The sequence below is a fragment of the Oncorhynchus mykiss genome, chromosome 16 (assembly GCF_057628025.1).
Source record: "Oncorhynchus mykiss isolate SJ-2025 chromosome 16, ASM5762802v1, whole genome shotgun sequence".
Taxonomy (NCBI): Eukaryota; Metazoa; Chordata; class Actinopteri; order Salmoniformes; family Salmonidae; genus Oncorhynchus; species Oncorhynchus mykiss.
This window is the reverse complement of record NC_143037.1, coordinates 43,895,286-43,915,406: the sequence shown is the minus strand read 5'-3', so window position 1 is coordinate 43,915,406 and position 20,121 is coordinate 43,895,286. Positions and strand designations below refer to the sequence as shown.

The 20,121-nt window shown below is 43.0% G+C and overlaps 1 protein-coding gene across 1 annotated transcript in view; it reads right to left on the bottom strand.

The window, feature by feature from the left end:
* The window catches only part of LOC110491055 (RNA-binding motif, single-stranded-interacting protein 2), a 36,672-nt gene extending 16,802 nt beyond the window's left edge, over positions 1 to 19,870 (bottom strand). The window contains exons 1-4 of the mRNA XM_036946902.2: positions 19,628 to 19,870; positions 12,633 to 12,805; positions 7,604 to 7,662; positions 6,912 to 7,003 (exon numbers count right to left, since the gene is read on the bottom strand). Of these exons, the coding sequence (XP_036802797.1) occupies positions 6,912 to 7,003; positions 7,604 to 7,662; positions 12,633 to 12,805; positions 19,628 to 19,699 (396 nt within the window). The 5' untranslated portion in view covers positions 19,700 to 19,870. The remainder of the gene's footprint in view (positions 1 to 6,911; positions 7,004 to 7,603; positions 7,663 to 12,632; positions 12,806 to 19,627) is intronic.
* Between the last annotated feature and the right edge of the window lie 251 nt (positions 19,871 to 20,121).

Genomic DNA, 20,121 nt, shown 5'->3' with positions numbered 1-20,121 from the left:
AACGTTTGTTGTTAGCTGGGAGTCTGGCTGGACTTCTCTCTCTGCACCTCTCTTTGCCTTCCTTTCTCTCTGTCTCACTCCCTCTCTCTCTCTGCCTCACTTCCTCACTCGCTCTCTCTGTCTCTCAAGTCCGTCTCTCTCAAGTCCCCCCCCCCTTCAACACTTTATTAGACAGCCAGTCACTGAGAGAGAAGAAGACAGGCCCATTGTGTGAGACTAGCTGTGTTAACAGCACTGCGGGTTCATGCGTCAGTGAAGTAATGTGATATCATAGAATAGTTGCAATTCAATGGGCTCTGAGTCTCTACGATAATTGGGTGATCTTTGTGGAGAATTATACACTGTGTGAGGGCAGATTTGGACAGAGACTTTTGGAAATCATTCTGATTCATTCCTATGGTTCCACGCACCATCATATTCCCAATGGGGCTCTGACCAGGGCATGACCAAATATGTCAGTCACATGCATAATCCTGACCTTGAATTCCTATGCAGGCATCAGTAAAATTATGCAGCTGTGACAAATACGATCTGAAGCTCAAAGTAGTCCTTCCCAAGTAGGAATGCTTGGATGATGTCATATGCTTTTGATTCATTCGATAGATCTTCCACTTCTACTCAGTAAACTACCTGCCTGCCCAAACAAATTGAATTGAATTAACAGCAAAGTAAGATACTTGTATGATAGCGTATCTGAATTTCAACCATAACTGTTTTGCATATTCATTAGTGTGCAGATGTGATTAAAAAGCTGTAAAATGCATTTGATATTCATCTCAAGCTCATGAATTATGCATAGTGTAATCACTGCGACCTGCAGTGAAGGTGATTTGTCTCTCCCCGAGGAACACACACACACACACACCTCTCATCAACAACAACCAACACCAAATCAACACTTTGCAAGCACACACACACACTATTCCAACCATCACAGACACACACACCCAAAACCACTGAGAACCCAACTATTTTAGACAACGTTCCCTTCGAGGCAATCTGCAGTTCAAACAATAACAAAGCAGTTTGGTAAACAGCTGAGGGATGGGGCTGGAGAAATATAACCCCTCTCAAATTCATAGAGGTATGGATGCAAGGACTGACCATCCATGATATCCAAAATATTGTTTTAATCATGTTTTGAGGCTTGGTTTACAATTGCATTGTTTACAAACAATTGTGTAAACAAGCTTATATTATTGGTTGTGATGGGGGTACGACCGTCTCAAAAGGTGATGTTTTCATAGGAATGTTCCTGTGATGTGCAAGGAATGTTTCCAAGAGACCATTCCCTTAATGTAACATAGAACATACCCAGAAGCTGTTTCCCATGTTCTCAGAACTTAAGATATTCGTGTTCTAGACACGTTTCATGGGAACGTTGCGAGAACGTTTGTGTCCCAAGAAAAATTACAGGGCCAATCAAGGTCCTGATTGGTGAACCACTGATCCGTTCCCCTCTGAGTCGGTTGAAAAGGTTAGGGATACTCACACACACGGTGCTTTTATTATACACTGAGTGTACAAAACATTAGGAACACCTTCCTAATATAGAGTTGCACCCCCTACTTTTTTTCCCACAGAACAGCCTCAATTCTTCGGGGCGAGGACTCTACAAGGTGTGGAAAGCGTTCCCCAGGGATGCTGGCCCATGTTGAATCCAATGCTTCCCATGGTTGTGTCATGTTGGCTGCATGTCATTCGGGTGGTGGACCATTCTTGATACACGCGGGAAACTGTTGTGCGAGAAAAACTCGGCAGCTTTGCCTTCTTGACACGTTCAAAGGCACTTAAATATTTTGTCTTGCCCATTCACCCTCTGAATGGCACCCACACAATCCATGTCTCAATTGTCTTAAGGCTTAAAAATCTTTCTTTAACATGTCTCCTCCCCTTCATCTACACTGATTGAAGTGGATTCAACTGGTGACATCACCTGGTTAGTCTATGTTATGGAAAAAGCAGGTGTTCCTAATTGTTTGTTCACTCAGTGTACAATTTTTTTAACTTACATATGTGACACACATGATTATATTGTGCACGTTCATTTATACAGTAATTATTATTCATCATATCCTGACCTGGGATTTGCACTCACAACCTCCTGGTTCATTGTAGGCCGATCTTCCTACTACACAACCATGTCCATGGCAGGTACCACTTAATCTGACAGTCCTCATCAGTGACTTGATTGACTTATTTCAACAATTTAAGGGTTTTCAGTATAGTTGTCTGATGTTGGTGGGGCATATTAACCTGTTTTAATTGTACTCCTGAATCACCATGATCAATACAAGTTTTTCTTGAATGTACTTTTAACAGAGCTTTCCATATCTCCTTCACTAACTTTTAAGCACCAGCTGTCAGAGCAGCTCACAGATCACTGCACCTGTACATAGCCCATCTGCAAATAGCCCATCCAACTACCTCATCCCCATACTGTTATTTATTATTTCTTTTTTTGCTCCTTTGCACCCCAGTATCTCTACTTACGCATTCATATTTTGCACATCTATCACTCCAGTGTTTAATTGCTAAATTGTAATTATTTCGCCACTAAGGCCTATTTATTGCCTACCTCCCTTATCTTATCATTTACACACACTGTAAATATACTTTTTCTCTATTGCATTATTGACTGTATGTTTGTTTATTCCATGTGTAACTGTGTTGTTGTTTGTGTCGCACTACTTTGCTTTATCTTGGCCAGGTCGCAGTTGTAAATGAGAACTTGTTCTCAACTGGCCTACCTGGTTAAATAAAGGTGTTCTCAACTGGCCTACCTGGTTAAATAAAGGTGTTCTCAACTGGCCTACCTGGTTAAATAAAGGTGATCTCAACTGGCCTACCTGGTTAAATAAAGGTGTTCCCAACTGGCCTACCTGGTTAAATAAAGGTGTTCTCAACTGGCCTACCTGGTTAAATAAAGGTGTTCTCAACTGGCCTACCTGGTTAAATAAAGGTGTTCTCAACTGGCCTACCTGGTTAAATAAAGGTGTTCTCAACTGGCCTACCTGGTTAAATAAAGGTGTTCTCAACTGGCCTACCTGGTTAAATAAAGGTGATCTCAACTGGCCTACCTGGTTAAATAAAGGTGTTCTCAACTGGCCTACCTGGTTAAATAAAGGTGTTCTCAACTGGCCTACCTGGTTAAATAAAGGTGAAATGAATAAATAAATACTTCAAAGTACATTCACCCTACTGCTTACACCTATAGTTACTGTATACATGAACATGTAATCATGTATGTCGAAGTCTGACAAGTATGTACGTTGAAAACACTGTGTGTTGAAAGCACTGTGCGTGTGTGTGTGTGTGTGTGTGTGTGTGTGTGTGTGTGTGTGTGTGTGTGTGTGTGTGTGTGTGTGTGTGTGTGTGTATCCCTAAACTTGCCAACAGACGGAAAGAGCTATAAATGGATCAGTGGTTCACCAATCAGGGCCTTGATGGGCTTGGTATTGATATTTTATTAGGATCCCCATTAGCTGTTGGAAAATCCCAACTAGCTGTTGTGAAACATGACATAATAAAGAGAGCATTAATAGACAAGATCAGCTCAAGATCAGAACTACGTACATTTAAAAATGACATTCATAACCTACATATCACACACAAAATATCTAGGTCAAATCGGGGCGAGGTGTTGTGCCGTGAGGTTTTGCTTTATCTGTTTTTTGAAACCAGGTTTGCTGTTTATTTGAGCAATATGAGATGGAAGGGAGTTCCATGTACTCATGGCTCTAGATAATACTTTGAGCTTTTTGTCAGTGCTGAGTGTAAGTTGACTATGAAAACAATGTGGAATTTTCAACCCATTAATGTTTCTTTATAAAAAATAAGAAATTATGCAGTCAGTCTTTCCTTAACTCTTAGCCAAGAGAGACTGGTATGCATAGTATTTATATTAGCCCTCTGATTACAATGAAGAGCAAGACATGCTGCTCTGTTCTGGGCCAGCTGCACTTAACCTTCGATAAAAGAGTTGAATTTGTCTTTCTGCACCTAATTTCATTTAAAGTACTCAAATGTTTTTGTTCCATCATTCTTGGCTTCATAATACAGTTTATTCTTCTTTTTGTTGAGTTTAGTCACATCATTTCTCAATTTGCAGTAAGTCTGCCAGTCAGATGTACAGCCAGACTTATTAGCCACTTATTAGCCACTCCTCTCATCTCTTTCAATCATACAGCTTTTCAACTCCTCATCAATCCATGGAACCTTAACAGTTGTAACATATAGATTCTTAACAGGTGCATGTTTATCAATAATTGGAAGAAGTAACTTCATAAATGCATCAAGTGCAGCATCTGGATGCCCCTTAATAATCATAAATATTTTTTACATCATCCACATAAGTCTCAGCAAAATCTTTTGTATGATCTCTTATACACTATTTTTGGCCCAGCTGTTATAACTTTGGCTTTCCTGGATATAGTCACTACATTGTGATCACTGCATGCAATGGGGACAGATACAGCTTTAGAACAAAGTTCTACAGTACTAATAAAAATGTGATCGATACATGTGGATGATCTTGTTCCTGTAGTGTTTGTAAACACCCTGGTAGGTTGATTAATAACCTGAACCAGATGACAGGCACTGGTTAGAGTGAGAAACTTCCTCTTGAGCGGACAGCTTGATGAACACCAGTCAATATTCAGGTCCCCAAGAAAGTAGACCTCTCTGTTTACATCACATACACTATCAAGCATTTCACACATTATTTAGATACTGACTGTTAGCACTTGGTGGTCTATAGCAACACCCCAAAATAATAGTCTTTAGACGAGGCAAATGAACCTGCTACCTACCACAGCACTTCAATAACAATTGGCATGAGATCTTCTCTAAGCAATACAGGGATACTATGGCTCTGAATATATACAGCAACACCTCCCCCATGAGCATTCCTGTCTCTTAGATGTTATATGCTTGTATTGCTACTGCTGTATCATCAAAGGAATTATCTAAGTGAGTCTCAGAAATGGCTAATATATGAATGTTATCTGACGTTAGCAAGTTATTGATGTCATGAACCTTATTTCTAAGGGTACATATATTAATATGGGCTATTGTCAGCCCTGGGTAGATTCTCAGAGTTAGACATAATATGGAAATGAACAAACTAATCAAGAGAAAAGAGAAAACAACATTCAGCAGGCCATTAATCCGTTGGTGTGTGTTAGTGTGCGTGTGTCCTGCGGGGTTGAAGCTACAAACCCATAGGCTTGGAAACAGTAACAAGGCCTGAAAACTGGAAACCAGAATGTTCTTTCACTGTTCTCATAAAACCTGTCTAGAACATTCATATCTTATATTCTGAGAACATGGCAACCATGTTTTGTATATGTTTGATGGGACCTTGATGGAATATTTTTTCGAACCCTCAGACAACTGGACACATGAATGTTGCAGCAATGTCCCATTCAACGTGTCTAGAACATTAATGTTGTATATTCTGAGAACATTATAACCACATGGTAGATAAGTTATTCTCGACATTAAGGGAATGTTCTCCTAACGTTAACACCAAAATATGCTAAAAAGGTTCTCAGAACGTTTTTGCTAACATAGATTTATTTTTCTTCAACTTTTCTTTAACTAGGCAAGTCAGTTAAGAACAAATTCTTATTTACAATGACAGCCTACCCCAGCCCTAACCCGGACGATGCTGGGCCAATTGTGCCCTACTCTAGGGGACTCCCGATCATGGCCGGTTGTGATACAGCCCAGAATCAAACTAGGGTCTGTAGTGACGCCTCTAACACTACAATGCAGTGCCTTAGAACGCTGCGCCATTCAGAAGCAATAGATAAAATGTTCCCCTGACTAACGGAGAACTGGACCACTCAAACGTTAGGGGAACATTATGGCTAACATTACAAAAACGTTCTCTCTCCCTAGAATTGTTAGCTGGGAAGCTGATCTCCATTCGTGCTGGATTACTGACATTCACAAGTGTTCTCACATACTGAATAACCCATATTTCAGTCTGTATATATGTCTGGTGTTCATTGGGAGGTTTACAACCTTGGCTGATACCTACCCAGACACATTTCTGACTCATTGTGAGTCATTCTGGTGAAATGTCATCTGCTCTGTTCTGATCCTGTGTGTGTGTGTGTGTGTGTGTGTGTGTGTGTGTGTGTGTGTGTGTGTGTGTGTGTGTGTGTGTGTGTGTGTGTGTGTGTGTATGTGTGTGTGTGTGTGTGTGTGTGTGTGCAGTTGCCAAGTGTAAGTTAAGTGTGTGTCAGAAATGGTGTGGGGCTGAGGTTGGAGCAGTTTGTGCGTGCGTGCGTGCGTGCGCGGTTGCCAAATGTGTTGTGAGTCATTTCTGGTGAAATTCGCATCTGCCTCGTTCTGATCCTGTGGGCAGTGTGTGTGTTTCTGTGCCATGGACGGACTGTATGTGTGTGTGTAGTTGCCAAGTGTACGTTTAGTGTGTGTCAGAGATGGTGCGGGTCTGAGGTTGAAGCAGTCTGTGTGTGAGTGTTTGCGGATGCCAAATGTGTGGTTTGAGAGTTTGCCGAGAGGCCAGCCGGTGTGACAAGGCTCGTGGCTGGGCATTGGGCCCTGGTACTGGGCTGGGGAGAGAGCTGCTCAGACAGTGACTCAGCCTCCTGCCTCCCTCCACTAGGGAGAACAGGCTAGCCCTTTGTACAGGTTGCTGAGGGAGCAGGAGCTGCCTGCCTGGGACACACTCCCTGAGCACCTCTGTAAAACACACACGCAGGCAAGCGCAGGCACACATACACACACCGATGGGCTTAATTGGTCAACACACTACTCTCTCAAGGGTCAACACACAAAGACAAAAGAACAACCACAACAAGGAGAGCTCTGCTCTCAGAAAGGGGGGAGCGATATAGAAACAGGGAGAGCTAGAGAGAGAGAGAGAGTAGACCTCTTACCTTAGCCATCTGAGCCTGGACTCCACCAGCTTTCAGTGCTGTCACTGCTTTCTGTGCCGCGGACGGACTGTCAAAGTCAACAAAGCCATAGCCTGCAGGGACAACGACAGACAAATATACTTTGAGTTGTGACACTGAGAAGTACATACTATGGCAACAGGCCTAGGGCAGGGAGTTTTCTGACTAGGACTATGTGACCTGACCAGGAAAAAAGTAAAACTATAGACTGTAACATGATAATGAAAACCACCTGTCCTTAGGCATGAACATAGAGATAGATACAGTATCTAGCTATGGCCATGACACCTCAAATCATGCAGGTCCTGTGCAGTAAGCATTGAATGGGGCTGAAACAGCAGACAGGTTAAGGATAATATGACAGAACAGAATCTCTCCACTACTGCACTGTGGACAGGTTTAGGATAACGCTACAGAACAGAACCTCTGTGGTGGAGGCAGGTTTAGGATAACGCTACAGAACAGAACCTCTGTGGTGGAGGCAGGTTTAGGATAACGCTACAGAACAGAACCTCTGTGGTGGAGGCAGGTTTAGGAGAATAGTCTATCCTTCTACTGTGGCCAGATGTGGAGTTCCTGCATGTAACCAACGTTCTGGGTCACATCACGATCGTGACATACATCTGTGTGTACTGTAGGTGTGAGTGTGTTTGGGTGGGTGTATCTCTCCTCACCTTTGCATTTGTTGGTGGTCTTGTCCAGGATGGCTTTAGTGGACATAATTTTCCCATACCTGGAAAACACAGAGGTGGATGGATGGTCAGGGTTTCTGGGGACCAAGCAACGCTTCTGCTGCGTACAGACATCACTAACGTCATATCACATTAGTAAAGTTGGCAGGGTGGAGGTATTTTAAAGGCATTTAAGGGGGGGGGGGGGGGTAGAACCGGTGGAGTGATTCCCATGAGGATGCCCACATCCTACTCAATCCAACATCACTCCATCATTGTCTATGAGGCTCACCCTAACCGTGTCATCTCAAGGCGGAGCACACTGAAATGGAGTGTTGGTGTACGGTTGTATTTCCTGAGATTGTAGATAAGCAATACTACATTACACACTGTGTAGTACTACACATAAATATACCAATAGGATCTCTGTTTCCCTGGCAGCCGTACATTTCTATCTTACTCATCTGACTTAATTATCTTCTTTCCAGGAGGAACATATAGGGCCTGTACATGCTGTCTATTAATGCATATTACAGACCTAGCTTATAACAAATGACCCAATGCATGATTGCTAATTGTGTTGTTGTAGTTGGAAATAGTGATCTCCAAAAGTTTTGGGACAGTGAAACATTTGTGGTTTTGGCGCTGTACTCCAGCACTTTGGATTTAAACTGATACAATGACATTATTTGCCCTTCATTTCTATTGGGCACAAAATAATCTGAAACACAACCAAAACAAACAGCAAATGCATTCAACGAGTTTGTAAAATCACAAGCTTGATCTAATCATTGCGTGCTAGGAATATGGGACCAAATACTAAACTTTGTGCTACTTTAATACGCATAAGTGAATTTGTCCCAATACTTTTGGTACCAAAAAACTAGTATGAAGGGTCGGGAGACAGGCGCAGGAATGCGTAATAGTTTTTTTTTAAATTATACCCAAATTACGGCGTGCCGTGTAAAGGCACGGGGACAAAGACCAAACAAACACAACACAAAACACAGGGTTGAAACCCAAACAAAAGAGTGAGGAGCACCTCGAATAAATAACACAAGCGCACAATGATTAGTAATTATCTGCGTAATCCACAATGGCATGAAAGCCAAAACACACAGCACAGGTACTCACACAAACCAACGGACATTGTAACAATAATCAACCGGACAATGGTAAACCAAGAACACACTTATACCAGTACTAATAAGTGATAATAGGGGACAGGTGTGCGGGATGAAAGTTCCGGAGGGATCCGTGACAGGGACTGTGTAAAAAAAAGTGCTGTAATTTCTCAACGGTTCTCTCGATATGGAAATACCCTCAAATTAAATCTGTCAGTCTACACTTTATTAACCTCATAGTCATTGTATCATTACAAATCCCCGCCCCCCCAAAAAATAAAAATGTTGAAAACATTTTTTCACTGTCCCAATACTTTTGGAGCTCACTGTATATGTAGAAGTCTTGGCTTTATCATCTTTGTTCCAGGAGGAACATATAGGGCTTGTACATTGCCTTCTATAAATTATTTGTACGGTAGACCTAGCTTTACAATCTCCCCTGTTTCTACACCAACACTGCAGAAGCAGGATATCAGCTCCCTGCATCTCTCTAAGGCATGTGTATGTTCTGTAACCTGATCTCACTCTCCTTGCCTTGGCTGTGCTGTTCTGTGCTGTACAAGCAACCCTGCATGGCTGGCTGGCTGGCTGGGATCCACAGCAACACTTTCTCTCTCACTCTGCTAGCTAACACAACGCCCAGAACAGAGCCTCATCTCTGGGTCCTAACTGCTCCTCTATCTCCCTAGCATAGCCCCCCCCCCCCCCCCCCCCCCCACACACACGAACCAAAGGAGTAAAGGCTGCCCTTGAACTATTTTGTTTTACTACAGCACATGAACATCACACACTTGTTAAGGAGACGGCTGTTGCTTAGAAAATCCTCTCATGGTTTCTCAACCTACTAACAGAGACAGACCGGACAGGTGTCCCATGCTCTTTCTATACACATGTTCCTCCAACTGGCATCTTCCAAAAAACAGGCTACTAAAACCTAACAGGAAATGAAGCTATTCTGCATATATTACACTACAATTCCAAACAACTTTAGAGATTTGAATTCGCTAAAGGACATTCTCCACCATACTGTAAATATGCTCTAAAGCAAACTTGTCCCATATGACCTCTAATGTAACATTAGTGTTTCATGTTACGTTTGCTGATCTATGCAGGATGCCATCAAATACATTATGCCATCAAATACATTATGCCATCAAATACATTATGCCATCAAATACATTATGCCATCACATACATTATGCCATCACATACATTATGCCATCACATACATTATGCCATCACATACATTATGCCATCACATACATTATGCCATCACATACATTATGCCATCACATACATTATGCCATCAAATACATTATGCTTTGGCATAACATATCCACTGTTTTCTAGTAACATTATTTATGGATAGTACTGTTCTGTGTGCAAATGAAAAGCAATCCCTAGAATAGGACAACTACACGGGGGAAACTGGTTGCTACTAGCTCTCTGTTCTGGGCATTATATCGCATTTGCAGGCCTCCTTAGTTGAACTATGGATATCCCCATAGAATACTGCATGAGGGAAAGATTGCTACAAGCTCTCTCTCTCTCTCTCCTCCTGGGTACTAGTTGTGTACAGTACAGTATTTGCTGGCCTCCTTAATTGTGCAATGGAGAGATGCCCATCTACTAGTGCATTCAGCTGGGAGGTCTAACCCTGTGGCTGTATGGTGTGGAGAGAGGGAGGTTGGAGGGGCAGGAGACTCCGCCATGTGTGAGAGAGCAGAGAGCAGAGAGTACAGTGTCTAGCATTGCACCCATAGTCAGCTAGAACCAGGCCAGAGCCAGCCACCCAAAGAGGGTGCGCTGCTGGGGCTAGGAGGCAGAACAACCTCCCTTCCATAACCCCCAGGCCTGGGTTCAAACGGTACTTGTTTTCCTTCAAATCATTTGAGAGTTTGATTAAGCATGTCAGTTGTGAGCCGGATGGGCAAGGTTGGTATTTATGAAACTCATCCATTGATTCCATTGCACCAGGAAAGCCTATTCAAACACAGAGTAAGTATTTCAAGGATTTAACATACTATTTGAACCCAGGTGTGATACCCCCATCAGTGCTCAAAGCTCCTCGCCTCACATGGAGCAACTGGCAGTTAGTTAGTTAGTTAGTTAGTTATGTCAAATTCATGTTTCCTGTGGTTTTCACTTCGTCACTTTATTCATGTTCTTCCCTGTATTGCCAAGTGCTCTATAGTTACATACACTGAGTGGACAAAACATTAGGAACACGTTCCTAATATTGAGTTGTACCCCCTTTGCCCTCAGAACAGTCGTCAGGGCATGGACTCTACAAGGTGTCGAAAGCGTTCCACAGGGATGCTGGCCCATGTTGACTCCAATGCTTCCCACAGTTGTGTCATGTTGGCTGGATGTCCTCGGGGTGGACCATTCTTGATACACGCAGGAAACTGTTGAGCGTCAACCAGCAGCGTTGCAGTTCTTGACACAAACCGGTGCGCCTGGCACCTGCTACTATAACCTGTTCAAATGCACATAAATATTTTGTCTTGCCCATTCACCCTCTGAATGGCACACATACACAATCATTGTCTCAATTGTCTCCAGGCTTATAAGTCCTTCTTTAACCTGTCTCCTCCTCTTCACCTACACTGATTGAAGTGGATGTAACAAGTGACATCAATAAGGGATCATGGCTTTCACCTGGATTCATCTGGTCAGTCTATGTCATGGAAAGAGCAAGTGTTCCTAATGTTTTGTACACTCAGTGGACAGTAGAGTAGACCTTGCATAGCGCCATCCATTCTTATTGCCTATTTTTAACAAAGCATATTTACATCTCAACAGTGGTATACAAAACCGTACGCCTTGTTTAATGCCCTCCTCTACTCACAAGAAAATACAGTGACTGTATCTACTCTGTAACAGCAGAACTACCCACATACCACCTCACACAGAAAACCTTAACTCCCTACATTCCTCCTCCTAATTCCCCCTCTCCCTCCACCCCCCTCTCTCTCCCGCTGTCTCTCTCCATCCCCCTCTTCATGCCACTGGCCTTGTTTGTATTTCCCTTTCCCCTGGGCTCAGGGTTTCCTGTGGGTTTGGGCAGCCTCGTATGAGCCATATCTTCCAGACAGCTGGAAAATAGCAGGCCTCATTCACTCTGCTTCTCTCCTTCCCCCTCCCTCTTGCCTTCTCTCTCGCTTTCTCTCCATCTGATTCCCTTCCTCTCCCTCTCTTACTTCCCACACTCTCTCTCTCCTTCATTCCCTTTCTCCCCATTTAATCTCTCCTTCCCTCTCCCTCCCCCTCCTCTTTCTCCTTCCTTCCCTCAGCATCTATCTTTACGTCTCACTCGTTCTACTGTTTCGTTTCTCCTCAGGCTCCAGTATTCAATGAAGGGCAGCCAACTCCTTCATCTTCACCCAACGGGCTTCTTCATTTGGTGTTTCATGGAAGACCGAACAGACACAGACCAAGTGGCTCTGGCATGACAGTTCTGGTTATCACTGCCGTGTGTCTAATGCATATTGGATATGCTGTAATCATCTGATTTATTTGAATGCGGAGATACCAACCACTCAGACCACTGGAAGCTGAGTGAGCCCATTCTCTGGTGATGGCAAGACCATCATACAGAGAGGAAGCGCCAGGGAGAGAGACAAAACGTGCTTAGTAAGCTAGCTGTTGGAAAGTCTGCCCTCAGTTGTGCCTGCCTGAAACGTCCAGTTGATCTGTCCACAGGCCACTGACTGGTGAGACACTTGTGAAAGGTGCACCCGCTTCTTGCCCTTTTCAGCTCAAGCATTATTTCAGGCCCTGTCTATCCCCATTAACACAATTTCCTCTCTCACTATTCTCTTCCACCACAGTTCGTTCATTTTACACAGAGCCATAGATTCACTGAGACGTGTGGTGGCGGAGTGATTTGTTGATGAGTTACTCACGGCTGACACAGTTTGACCAGGTCCTGGTCTGTGGTTCCCGGGTGGAGGCCGCGGATGTAGAGGTTAGTTTTGCTCAGCTGCTCTGCGCTGAGGCTGCCGTTACTGCTGCTGCTGCTGGTGGTGTGGTTGGGGCTGGGTAGAGCCATCTGGTGGCTGGAAGACACATACGTCGGCTGGAGCGAGGCAGAGACAGGATATGACATCAGAAACAGGATATGATTACATTGGGCAGTCGCTGGCTAGCATGTATGAAAAATTTGATTCTGGGTGAGATTAGACATTTGGTGAGGATATAAGGGAGGTGGTTTGGTAAAAACCAATTGGCATGATGAGTAGGCTAACCTTGCTTGAGACTTTATGCCTATAGGCTTTAGCTAAAATGTGCAGGAAACCAAGATTTGAACCCCAATCTGTCACAGTAAAATGCTACACTCCTCGACAGTCCTGAATAGGCACGTCCATTAGATCACATCTGGGCTGTTATCAGTCAACTCTCCAGGCTGTTCATGATCCACCGATTTATATTTAACTAGAGTGTAACCTAATCTACAAAAATCTATTCAGGAAACAATTAGCAGGATAACCTGTTACAGTGGGTGGTTAAGCAAAGGGCAACATGTCAATATAGTACCCTACAAATCCGGGGCCAGGGCTGCGAAATCAATAGCAATTTGGTTATTTCACTACACTGCCTCCTAGATAGGATTTCAGTGTACTTAACTGCCTCCTAGATAGGATTTCAGTGTACTTAACTGCCTCCTAGATAGGATTTCAGTGTACTTAACTGTCTGCTAGATAGGCTTTCAGTGTAAGGCTACTATGGTCTGCTAATGGGGGCAGTAATAACATAAAACATTACCATCATGACCTATAAACACCAGACCATGGATACACTTCTAGACAGAGGACTCCTCGCATGAATCACATTTCAGTCGAGTCGGCACTCTGCAGGGCTGCTACAGCCACAACTCAATTTATATCAATACTGAGCTGACACCGCTTTGGAGGGGAAATCAGTTACTGTTTTAACCTATAACAGTCCCCCTGTGAATCGATGTGGTCAGCTCGGTCGAAAATGAGAGCATATTAGACACAGGAAAAACTGGAAAGCGCCTAGTGTCTCTAAAGTAGCCCGAATGAGCTTGATTCCAGCCCTCAGTAGTCACCTCCCACTCCGCTCCACTCTGCTCCAGTGCTGACCTAATGGTGTCCAACTAGCTGGCCCATTGTTTCCTGCAAGTGTAATTGGTAACCCGCTCTAATGAAACAGTTCCTCTTCTTCTTTATTCCCCTTTTTTCTCCTCCTCCTCCTCCTCTCTCTCTAACAAGTTACATCCTTCCCAAACCACTGCTCTACTGCTATACCATTCTGTCTGCTTTTCCACAGTTCTGCATTCATCATGGCCTTCACAACACCCAGCAGCACGCAGCCTTGAACCCCTCCATAGGAGTTTTACCACCCCGTCATTAATCACTGTTGTTACTCTCACAGAGCCCATTCATTCACCATACCCATTCTACACCTCTAATCTGCCTCTTTTCAGCATCAGTAGCAGGGCAGCACATTGTTTGTTTTCCTACAACCGCGACCTCTCCCTGTGGCTAGCTCTGCCTTTACTCCCAGCATACCAGCCTGCATGTAAACCCTATCAGGAGGGATGCACCTGCCTGGGTACTGGGATCTGTATGTGGCTGGTGAATGGATGGAGCTGGGTCTGGGTGTGGCTATAGAATCTGTATGGTACAGAATGGAGCTGTATGAAGCCTGGTAGATATAGTAGATATAATCTGTATGCTGGATGGGGCCTAGGTCTAGATGAGGCCTGTCTGGATGTGTGTGTTGGATGGATGATGGGGCTGGATAGATGTGGCCTGGGCCTGGCTAAAGGATTGGTGTGCTGCTTGATAGAGGATGGAGCCTGGCACTGGTGCTAAATAGAGCTGTATGCTGTTGGACGAGACCTGTCTGGATCTATGTGATGGATGGATGAATGGGGATGGATGGATGGGGCCTGGGCCATTGAAGCCTATCTAATTGGGGAGATAATTGGGGAGCTTGCTAGCGGAAGGCGCTAATCCCTCTCATGTGCTCTCCAGTCAGAAGGTACTGTCTCATTAAGGCTGCTCTGCTCTGCTCGTTCTGAGACAAGGAAGATGGCAGAGAACCAGAGAATGAGATGGATCCACACCCACCAGGCTCCCATCTGCCTGCCTGTCTGTCTGTTTGCTGTCTGCCTCTGTCTATCTGCCTGTCTGCCTCCCTGTCTATCTGCGGCCTGCCTGCCTGTCTGCCTGCGGCCTGCCTGCCTGCTGCCTGCCTGTCTGCCTGCGGCCTGCCTGCCTGCCTGTTTTCGGCCTGCCTGCCAGCTCCAGGTGTTCTGTTCTACCAAACAGTACAGAAGGGCTCCCATGAAAAAGAGATTGATATCTCAATGGGATTCACCTGGTTGGATAAAGAACAAACAAAACACAGTGCATGATTAATAGCATTGGTATGAATAAATGAATTTGTGGAATTTCCATGATGTATAGGTGCATACACTAGCTGTAACTAGGTACATCCCAAATACACATAGGGGAAGCTAATGTGCTGCAATGTGTGCAGTCAGTGTGCGTAGTCCATCTTTCATTTGTTTCTGAACATGCTTATGAATCACAAATCTTGTGTCATTACCATTCGGTAGCTACCGGTAGATTGGTTTTGCAGCATTGTGTGAACAATGTGTGCTCTTATATGCACTCTTGATCACTGCATTGAGTTTGACCCACACTGGCGTCTGATGGAAGTCCTTCCTGTCCTGTTCCCCTACTGTAAACACACAGCCTCCTACATGTTTGTTCACACTGCTCCTTACAGACAGCAGCAGCATTAGAATGTGGAGTTAAATTATTTCTTTACATTCCCACGCCATAAACAAATGTTTGTGTTAGTTAGTTACCCTCAGAATTGGGGGTAAGACAGAGGGGGTTTCTTTTCTACGGCCGTTTTCACGTTCTCCACATTCCTAAAAGCCTCATTAGTACCGGAACACAGACTAAAGAATGTGTCTCTCAAGACAATGAAGGATTAGAGGAAAACTCCCCTCGAGAACTATCTTTTGGTATTTGTTTCATTAGTCCATTGTTGATATAGTCCCAAAATGTTTTGCATGTCAGCAATCAAGTTTTGAAGATATGCAACTTTCAAAATACAGAAATATGATGCTGCGTTTTGCCTCACGTGATGCAGAATGCATCATACTGGCTGTTTTTCTCTATTTTGAAAGTCATATATCTTCAAAACTTGATTGCTGACATGTAAAACATTACGCGCATTTCTTTTGCTCCCGAGTGGCGCAGCGGTCTAAGGCACTGCATCTCAGTGCTAGTGGCATCACTACAGACCCTGGTTCGATTCCAGGCTGTATCACAACCGGCCATGATTGGGAGTCCCATAGGGCGGCGCACAATTGGCCCAGCATCGTCCGTGTTAGGGTTTGGCCGGGGTAGGCCGTCATTCTAAATAAGAATTTGTTTGTAACTGACTTGCCTAGTTAAATAAAGGTTCAATTAAATAAATACAATAAAAAAAATGATGGACAACAATGGACTAATGAGACAAATATCAAAATATTGTTTTTGGGTGGAGTTTTCCTTTAAATATGACCGAGTGAGTACTGGGAAACTCCTAGTCTTGCCCCATACTGTTTGTATGTGCTGTAGGCGACACTTCTACCATTGGCAAGCCAAACATCTTAGGCATCGAACATAGAGAGGAGTTGGCTTATAGCACAAGCAGGCTGGATGCAACACCAGGCTAGGAAAACCTTACTTTAAAAATCACATGGTTTACACTTTATTACCTAAATATACAATGCTCTATATATCATTATAAGCACGTAGAGCCTTTAGAATGTATTGTAATATGGTGAGATATATAATACCTCATCTGAGTGCAGTCTTTCCATTCTTTACCAGTACACAATAGGACATATTTAAGAGACATTTTAAGTGTGGGTGATAGCTCTGAGCTGGTCCTTCCTCTCTCACTGAACTACAGCACTGTAAGTATTAGCCCTGGAGGTTATTGGATGTATGTTTCCACAATGTACAGTATGTTGCTGTACACAGCAAGCGACGGAGTTTTGCTCCCACACCTCAGGCCACAGCTGGAGTCTCAAAAATATGTTCCTCGATTCCTCACATCCACCCTCCTTGCCTCCTTCTCAAATCGTCACAGGGAAGCAAGGAAAGCTTTTTGAGGAGAAAATCCAAGGAGAGAGAAAAAAAACTTGATCTCCCACTGAAATGATCCCAGTTCTATTTATACTCAGTTCTCCATAAACACATTTTCAAAATCTGTCAACAAACACATCACACATTGCATGTTTTATCTGTCTAAATAAGCAAAGGCCTACCTGCTTGGCACAAGAGATTTTCAAAGGCACGGTAGAAAAGATCATGTTTCTGAAAGTATAAGCTTTCTGTGTTTGCTGCCTGGTACTGTATTCTGCCACAGTGTGCAGAAAAGGTTTTGGGGGGGGGGGGGGGGGGGGGGGGGGGACACAACGATGGCACTCTTCTGGTGCTTCTACTTCAACCTGCAACCTCACCAACTCTTCAACAACATAGAGACGGCAGGTGGGTCTTCATTCTTCCCTCTCTGAGTCGATCCAACTCTACACTCAAAAGTACAAAAAAAAACTAAACCGTTTTTTTTGTTTGTTTCAGATATGCAGAAAAGACATTGAAGAAAGAGAAAATGAAGACAGAGCAATCTGATGAATAAGACAAACACATTGGGTTTGAGAAAAGTGGCTCACTTTACTCTATACAGAGGAAAGGTCTGGTGGCTCCCTTGTCCACGGGAACTGAACCCCTAACAACCAAAGAAATCAAGGTATGTGAGAGGGAAAAAAGAAGAAAATGGGGGAGGGAAGAGAGGAGGGTAAGGGAGGGGTGCGTAATCGAAAGCAGAAGAAAGAAAGAAAGAAAAAAATCTTAATCCCTCTCCTTCCTCCACCCTTTTTTCCTGGTATAAAAAAGCAGGGTTTACCACTTGACCTTGGGTTTACATGTTTTCCCTCAGAGTGACGTTTGAGCTCTCACGATGAGCAAAAAAAAAGGCATGAGTTTGCAAAAGCAGAGTAGCAGACACCCCTTCTATCCTGACACGAGCACATTGTTTGAAGGCAGAGTAGTGCACTGTATAGGGAATAGGGTGCCATTTGGGATGCATGCAGAATTCCAGGAATTCCAGGCAATTAATCTGAGCAATCTGAATTCCTGCAAACCATGACGCAGGGAAACGAATAACACAGCCCTGGGAGGTGGGAGCTAGGGTTATGTTTCAGGAAAGTTGAACACTTCCAATGCGTATTTCAGCAATGTTGCACCAAGTCAACACCAAGATTCACAATGCAGAATAATAGAATATGCTTTTGACACAAGAAACATGCATTTTTTTCCCCATCCATAATGTGAAAGCATCAGGATCAAAACTAGGATCACAAAAAAATGTATTAAAAGAATTTTACAATTAGGCTACATTTGAAAAAAGATATGCTTTATCGTTTCTTAATTTCAATTCCCGTAATATCTCACCCAATCCAACACTCCATATTCAACTTCATCATTATATTTTTTCTGTTTTCTGGATGTTCATTTTACATGTAATTTTTTTTTATCAACTTCCCAAAAATATAATTTATCATTACAAACTGTTAGGTTGTTACAAATATGTTGAATAATAATCAGCATATTGAATTGAACAATTTCAAAAGGCTACACTATGTACAGCAGTGCATATTCATATTTCCATATCTATAAATCACTGTTTTATATTGACCAGCCATCGGACAATCACAGCCTGGTCTCATAGACTAGACGTAACATAGTAAATGTGAATCCGGGACATGCAAATTAGTATGATGTATTACGTTTGGTATGGTTACGCACATTGGGGTGGACGGATAGGCGTATAAAGCAAACATCTAGGAACACAAAGGTGAGTACGAATCTCAACACAGACAACTTTAGCGTTTGAGCTAATTAGTAACTTTTCAACTACTTATAACTTTTTAGCTACTTTGCAACTACTTAGCATGTTAGCTAACCCTAACCCTAAACATTTTAGCTAACCCTTACCCTACCCCTAACCTTAACCCTTTAACCTAACTCCTAAACGTAAACCTAACGCCTAACCCCTAGTCTAACTAACATTAGCCAGATAGCTAATGTTCACCACCTATCCACCTTGCTAACATATCATACATTTTGCAAATTCATAACATAACATACAAAATTAGTTATGGACAGCCACAAATTAATACATCTCATACGAAACATAATATATCATACTAATTCCAGGTGAATACATTCAGTTTCCTTTCCCTATACGTTTAATTGGCGTATCTCGAATTTACATAAAGAATAATACGAAATACTCTGAGACCAGGTTGGATTTCAAGGGGTGGTGTAAATCTTTACACTAAATAAACTTATTTGGTTAACTTACGTTACGGTCTACTCAAAGAGAGATCTTACTCTCGTCACGATGAAAAATATATTTGACACATCCAACAATTGGTCGTTCAGTTAACAATTAGACATTGGTATAAACCCGAGAACGAGCGCAAAAATGATCTAGGCTATTCGCCGCGCAAGTTTAATCCGTACATTGACTTTCTCTGTGCCAATGACCAGAGCGAGGAAGAGCACTAACGTTCACCCCGACGCATAGCCTACAATAAATCCATGCATTATACCGGTATTCTATTCTATTATCTATTCCCAATCTTGTTTGGGGGATAGACAAGAGTTACAAGCTATTTTAAATCGACAAAATAGCCTATAGTTATTTTGTAGCATAAATGGTCCACTTTCAAGGACACTGCAGCTTAATAACCAGGCAACCCAACTGCCACAAACAATCCAGGAGGAATGAGACCGGCATATAGCCTACATATAACATATAGCACATTATTCAGATGGAGTAAAATACAGCATCGCTTTACCTTTTTACTGGCTCTGTTAGTGTAGCCGTTGTATGGGTTGAATCCTGTCCTCGGCGGCACAGAGAGCAGCATTTTTTTCAGCAGCAGCACTATGTCTGGAGCGAAGAGCACAGCCAAGGCAGGCAGTCAGCTGACGTCAGACAGGGAAATTCAGTTTAGAATCTGACTGGGGTTGTGATTTGACTAGCGCTCTCCCAGCTCCCAGCCACTGGTATTGTGTAGCCTTCTATGTGACTTTGCGTTAAAAAAAAAAAAAAAGCGCGCGTTTCTGTGTTCCTCTTTCCATGTAGGCTGTTTGGTAAACCTGGAAACCACCAGACAATGAACACGTATGACTTTGGACATGTTACTATTTCCTATGAAAGTCTGGACACACATTTCACTTTTATTGCCATTTTATAAAGGCTTTTTGTAGCTTGTATAGTCTTCAATAACATGATCAATTATTAATACACATCATTAATCATATCTAACATAGGGACTAATAGACTAAT